Source organism: Oryctolagus cuniculus, chromosome 7, assembly GCF_051225735.1.
Source record: "Oryctolagus cuniculus isolate XC-2025 breed Fujian yellow rabbit chromosome 7, ASM5122573v1, whole genome shotgun sequence".
Lineage (NCBI taxonomy): Eukaryota > Metazoa > Chordata > Mammalia > Lagomorpha > Leporidae > Oryctolagus > Oryctolagus cuniculus.
The window spans coordinates 132,919,194-132,925,193 of record NC_142873.1 but is presented as its reverse complement, the minus strand read 5'-3'; the positions used below and the strand labels follow the sequence as shown (position 1 = coordinate 132,925,193).

At 69.5% G+C, this 6,000-nt stretch overlaps 1 protein-coding gene across 5 annotated transcripts in view; it reads left to right on the top strand.

Moving 5' to 3' along the window:
- The first annotated feature begins 1,328 nt into the window (after nucleotides 1–1,328).
- Nucleotides 1,329–6,000, top strand: part of KCNQ4 (potassium voltage-gated channel subfamily Q member 4) — a 52,312-nt gene continuing 47,640 nt past the window's right edge. For all 5 annotated transcript variants that reach the window (XR_016237395.1, XM_051857877.3, XM_089337433.1 and 2 more), the window contains exon 1: nucleotides 1,329–1,964. Coding sequence is in view for 4 of the 5 variants with exons in the window: in XM_051857877.3 (XP_051713837.1) it covers nucleotides 1,651–1,964 (314 nt within the window). In the remaining variant the exon portion in view is untranslated. The remainder of the gene's footprint in view (nucleotides 1,965–6,000) is intronic.

Here is a 6,000-nt window from a genome sequence, read left to right as displayed (position 1 = left end):
CAGGTCAGAGCCCAGGGGGTACCGGCACTGGGCAGAAGAGAAAGAGTTGCTGTTGGGGAAGGTGTGAGCTGACTGCCGAACCCAGCTGGGGACCCCCCGGGTCCCTGCAGGCCGCCCACAGCCTGGGCTCCCTCCCTGCCTGCCCCGGCAGCGCTCAGCAGATCAATGCTGCCTTTGCTGACAGCTGAGAATCGAGCTCGCCTGCCCGCCCCCTCCCCGCCCCTCCCGCGCCGCTCGCTGTCCCCCGAGATCCTCCCGGAGGAACCGGGAGTTTGCTGCGGAAGCGCTTCACCCCGGGGCAGGGCCTGCGGAGGGAGCGGCTGGCGCGGCTGCAGCTTTCGCAGGCGAAGAGCGAAGGAGGATGGCGAGACCCAGATGACCACCCTGCGCAGGGCTGGGCCGGCTGCAGGGCCAGGGCGGCCCCTCCAGCCGCAGGGCGGCGAGGGCAGCAGGCACTTCAGGAACTTCGCCCAAGAGGGGGTGCTATGGGAGGAAGCCTCGCCTTCCCCCAGCCCGGGTGGGATGGCGTGAGCCTCGGGGAGGGGGCTGTCCGGCCCACAATCCCTGTGCTCCAACCCCGTTCCTGGCTCAGGGAGTGAGGCAGAAGAGGGTTTCCCACGGCGGGGACGAGCCCCAGATCGGGGGGGGGGGTTCCCCTCTTGTGCGCAGGGGGACCTGGCTCGGTGGAGGTGGGAGGTCGTGACGAGCGTGCATACCCGAGGCCCGCGGCGCTTCGGCGCCCACGCCCCGGTTGCAGCTCGGCGGCTCAGGGCACACCTGGAGCCAGGGGCAGCGGCAGGGACTCCCGCAGCCCGCACAGCCACACGCGGCGCTGGACACACTCCTCGCTCCCTTCTCCAACGCGCCTCCGCGAGCCCGGCCCCTGCGCCTCCATCTTCACACCCGGCCGCACCAGGGCCGCGAGCCGCGTCCACAGGTGGACACTTGACCCAGCCACACCTCGGCTCCACGAGGCGCGCCGTGGCCCATCCACGGCCGGCCGCCGCCGCGCACGCCCCGCCCCGCCCCGCTTGGCACAGCCGCCCGCGGGGCGTCCCACCCCCAGGCGAGCCTTCAGGGCCACCCTGGCCCACGCAGTCGTGCACGCCGCTCGCACGCGCCCAGCCTCCCGGCGCCGCGCGCCGCCCGGCCGCTCGCCCCGGACGGCCCGGCTCGCAGCCCGCCCGGCCCGTGCAGCCCGCCCCGCCGCCTTCGCGCGCGCTCCCGCCCTCCCTGCGCCTCGCCCGGCGGCTCGCTCGCTCCCTCCCGATTTGGGAAGGCGGCCGCGGGGCGGGCGGGGGCGGCGGGGCGGGCGGGCGGGGCGGGGGAGGGTGACATGTGAGCGGCGCCCGGCGGCAGGTGGAAAGGCGAGCGGCATGGAGCGCGTAATAAGAGAGTTGGAGTCGGAAAGAGCCGCCCCAGTCGCCGGGGAAGCGGGCGGTCAGTGCGGGCTCCGGCGGCCCCCAGGCTCCGAGCGCCCGCCCCCGGCCCCGGCGCGGCCCCGGCCCGGCCCCTAGCCCCCGCCGCCCGCGCCCACCCCGGGCCGCCCCGCCGGCCCCGGGTCCGAGCCATGCGCCGCTGAGCGGCCCCGAGCGCGCCCCCGCCCCGGACCGTGCCCGGGCTCCGGCCCCCCACCGCCCGGCGCCGCCCATGGCCGAGGCCCCCCCGCGCCGCCTCGGCCTGGGCCCCCCGCCCGGGGACGCCCCCCGCGCAGAGCTGGTGGCGCTCACGGCGGTGCAGAGCGAGCAGGGCGAGGCGGGCGGGGGCGGCTCCCCGCGCCGCCTCGGCCTCCTGGGCAGCCCCCTGCCGCCGGGCGCGCCCCTCCCTGGGCCGGGCTCCGGCTCGGGCTCCGCCTGCGGCCAGCGCTCCTCCGCCGCGCACAAGCGCTACCGCCGCCTACAGAACTGGGTCTACAACGTGCTGGAGCGACCCCGCGGCTGGGCCTTCGTCTACCACGTCTTCATGTGAGTTTGCGACCCGCGCCCCCTCGCCTGCCCCCGGAGCCAGCCTGGGCTCCCGGGCCGGCCGCCCCGCCCTGGCTCCGCCTCCCGACCCCCTAGCCGCCGGGCCGACCCTCGTCCGTGTCTCCGCGCGCCCGGGCCGGAGTCCCATTTCCGAAGCTCCCAACTTGACCCTAACCCTGACCTCTCGCCCTGACCCCTGCTTGCCCTCACTTCGGATGGCTTCCATCTCCCGGGCCGCTGAGCCGCTCCTCTGTCCCAGGTACTCCCCACTTTGAGCTCAATCCCAGCCTCTGAACTGGGCTGGCCTCTCCCCTTCCTCAGCTCTGTCCCGTGGCCCCACACTTTGTCACTTCCTCCCACTCTGCAGTTCCGAGGGGCTCCCCTTGCACCTTGCTCCTCTGCACGGATGCCCCTGCCCCCAGCCCAGGGCTGGCCCTCCCGCGACGTGTCTGGGGGGGGGTCCCCAGCCCCATGCTCTGTGTCCCACTTCATCAGTCCTCTCCTGGCCTTTCACACCACCCTCAACTTTTTCAGCACTGGGGGCAGCCGCGGTGGCGGTGGCAGCAGCAGCAGCAGCCAGCCCAGCTCTCCCTGTCCTGCCCCGGCCGCCAGGCCCAGCTCGCCTGCCTGCTGGCCTGCTGCACCGGCCTGGCTCTGGGCAGCAGGGGAAAAAGAAAGAGGAGAGGGGGAGGTTTGGAAACACTGATGCTGTAGGCCCCCGCCTCCCCCTCGCCAGGCTCCTAAAGCTTTCAAACACACTGACCCTTCTTGGATGTAAAGAGTGAATTTTGGCAGCTCTGAGCTCCGTCTTGGGGGACGGCCTGGCCCAGCTGGGAACATGAGAGGCCCAGCGGATATCAGTTGAAGGGCTGGGCCTGGCGCTGGGACGCTCGCAGGTGCTTGAGAGAGACCTCCGGTCCCCAGGAAATGTGCCCCTGGGAGTCGCTCCCCGGGGTTTCCTGGGTGGCCAACTTGCCTGTCCACCTGGCTGACTGTGCCTCTCCCAGACTGAGTCTCCACAATGCGTGTGGGTGGAGAGGTGTGCGCGCGCCTCGCCACTGCCTGGCCAGCGTGCCTCTGCTCATCCGTGTCCATCCCTCCTCGGGCCGGTCCTATTAACTGTGTCTGTCGGTCTGTGTATCCCCACCTGTGCCCCTTCCCCTGCTTGTCCTCTCTTTCAGCCTGTCTCCCTGCCCGGCCCTCTGCTACCTGCCCCTGCCCCTGTCCCTGCCCCATCTGATCTGGGCGTCCAGCAGTCCCGAGGTGAGGGGAAGGTGCACGCTGGTGTAGGGAGAGGTAGAGGAAGAGAACTGTCGCCAGCCGTGAAGTGCCAGGGGCAGCAGCCTTGACTCGCTGTAGAGAAGCCGACTTGAGATCGCTCAGGATGTGAGGTCAGGCTTGGGGGCAGGGTCAAGGGTTAGGAGTAGCCCAACCGCCAGTGTCCATTGGGAGGCCTGGGATGAATCTTTTGTCACCACAGAGAGGCTTTTTGGAGTGATGATGGTTCTGTGCTGCTGGACTTGGGGGTGTGGGACAGGGGCTGCTCCCAGAGAGGCTGCGTGGCCCCTGGGTGCTCACGGAGGGTGAGGCATTCTGTAGGCAGCAGCTGCGCTGGCCAGCCCGGCTCCCGGGTTGGGGTCCTTCGTCCCCCAGACCTGGCTTCTCAGTCCCCACAAGGGTCACTGGAGGTGAAGGACCCGCTGCCTCTCCCCTGGCCGGCCACCGTTGCCACCTCCTGTGGAAGGGCCTCCCTTCCTTCCCAGGAGCTAAATCCGTGGAACCTTTGCCCCACATCCTGCCCTTTCTGGATGCCAGGAATGCCCTGGCCAGGGGCATGCTCGTCCTGACCACTTGTCCCCGGGCATCCAGAGTGGAGGCGCTTCTCAGGAGCTCCGGGAGGGGGGAACAGGTGGTGTGACAACGTCCGCGTGTTTAGGGATCTCAAGGCGCTGGGCATCTGTCTGCCAAGCCCAGGGCGGCTGCAGGGTCGAGGGCCCCGCCCCTGTGCGCTCCCTGAGCCCCTTGGGTCATCTCTGGGCCTCTCTGAGCGCCCCATCTCTAGGTCATCCACGTGGGTAGAAAGCCCAACCTGTGAGCCTGCCTCTGGCACGAGGCCTGGGGCGGGCAAGTGCCTGGAGAGCCAGGGCCTGTCGGGGCCTGGAGCATGGTGGCTGTTCTGGGGCTGGGGGAGCCCAGGCCGAGGGGCCCCCTCCGGTACTCCCCGCAGGGTCTTGCGTGTTCTTGCTGGGACCTGCTCCTGCTGTGAGACATCTCGCTCTCCCGCTGCACTTGGGGTCACTCCCAGGCTCCCTCAGAGGCAGCCCAAGGGAGTTCAGTGAGCTCCTGGGGAAGGGGGGCCGGGGCCCGGAGGCAGCACCCGCACCTTTTCGGGCGCCTGGGGCAGGATTGCCTCTCCCGCCAGCCAGCAGCTCCGGCTGGCGCTGGGCCCCTTGGAGCCCTGCTCTGTCTTTGGGTTCCAGTCCTACCTCCGAGCCCCACCGTGCACCCTGTGCCCTGGCCCTCACAGGAGCCCTCCACCCCACACAGGCCCTGCTGGTGTGGATACCCCGGCACAGCCCCGCCTGCCTTCGAGGCCCCCTCGCTGCAGGGGGCTGGCCTGGAAGGGGCTAGTGCAGAGCTCGGGCCGCAGCCCCCCAGCCTCTGTGGCCTGCTGCTCCCAGCCCCCAGGCAGCCGCCCCGCTCTAAGTGCAGGTTTATGATTTTGTAAACATCCTCCCTCAGCCTGTCCCTGGGGTCAGAAGCTGTGGGAATGGGGAGGGAGGGAGGCGGCTGCCACTCCTGGGCCCTCACACTCCTAACCCGGAGCCCCAGCCTCTGGCCCCGACCAGCCACCAGCGAAGGCGACCCAGAGTGCTCAGGGCTCCCGGCCCCGGGCGGTCCTCACGTTTCAACGGCCCCAGTTTGCTGATGGGAAAACTAAGGCTCTGAGCCCAAGTCACTTAGCACTCCTGACTCCGGGCTCCCTGTGGCCGCCTGCCTGGGCTCTTGGAGTTTGAGCTGGGATTTCTGACCGGATGTGTGCAGGGCACTGCACTAACACCCTCTCTAAGCCACTGTCACTGTGTCCCTCGGTAACCTTGGGAGGCGGCCCTGCTCCCCCCGGGTGACAGATGAGGAAACCAAGTCTCAGGAGTGTCACCCGGTTAGTTCACAGGTTAGGGTCTCAGCCCGCACCCCGACCCCGGCTGCTCAGAGCACCCTCCCATCACCCCACTCTCTGTCGTCAGCACGCAGCATCAGGCAGCAAGAGGGTATGTGGAACTACCTAGTGTCTCCGTGCTGTCACACTTTGCTGCATGCCTGTCAGGTTGTCCCGTGCACACTGGCTGCTACCTCGTCACGTGTGCCACACGTGCTGACGGTGGCCCCCACACCCGCGCAGCACGCACCTGCCAGAAAGAGCCTCAGGCTTCTCATGGATGTCACAGGAACACGAGCAGCCTGGACCCAGAGGACAGAACGGGACAGGGCGGGCTCGAGTCCTTCCCTGCGGCTTACCCAGAGCGGAAGGTCTGCGTGTGGCTCTGTGCGCCCACCTTGGAGCCCTGGCGGAGCAGGATGACTTCCTAGAACGTGGCTGGCGTCTGTGAGGGCCCCCAGTCCCACCCCTGTCTACTGCTGGGGACACCGAGGCACAGAAAGGGGCCCATCCTCCTCCAGGCCACCCCAGCGCGACAATGGTGGGGCTGTGCTGGGACCCTAGGCCCTCTGCCTCCCAGAGCTGCCCTCGCCCCCACCAGGTGTGGGGACCATGCCCCAGGAGCTTTGCTTCGTGCCGGGGAGGCCTTGGAGTGTGACCCACATTTCTCACGCTGCTGCTGTCCCGCCCGGCCCTGGTGCTGGGTCTCTGTGAGGGGGTGGCGGAGAGCCGGTTCTCTTCCCTTGCTCGCGCTCCCTCCCCTCTGGTGCCCCCCCACCCCGTCCCAGTCTTCCTTTGGGGTCTCAGGAGAAGGTTAGATCTCTCTGTGCCCAACGGCCCCCACCCCAGCCCTGCAGGCCACTCCCTCTTCCCACT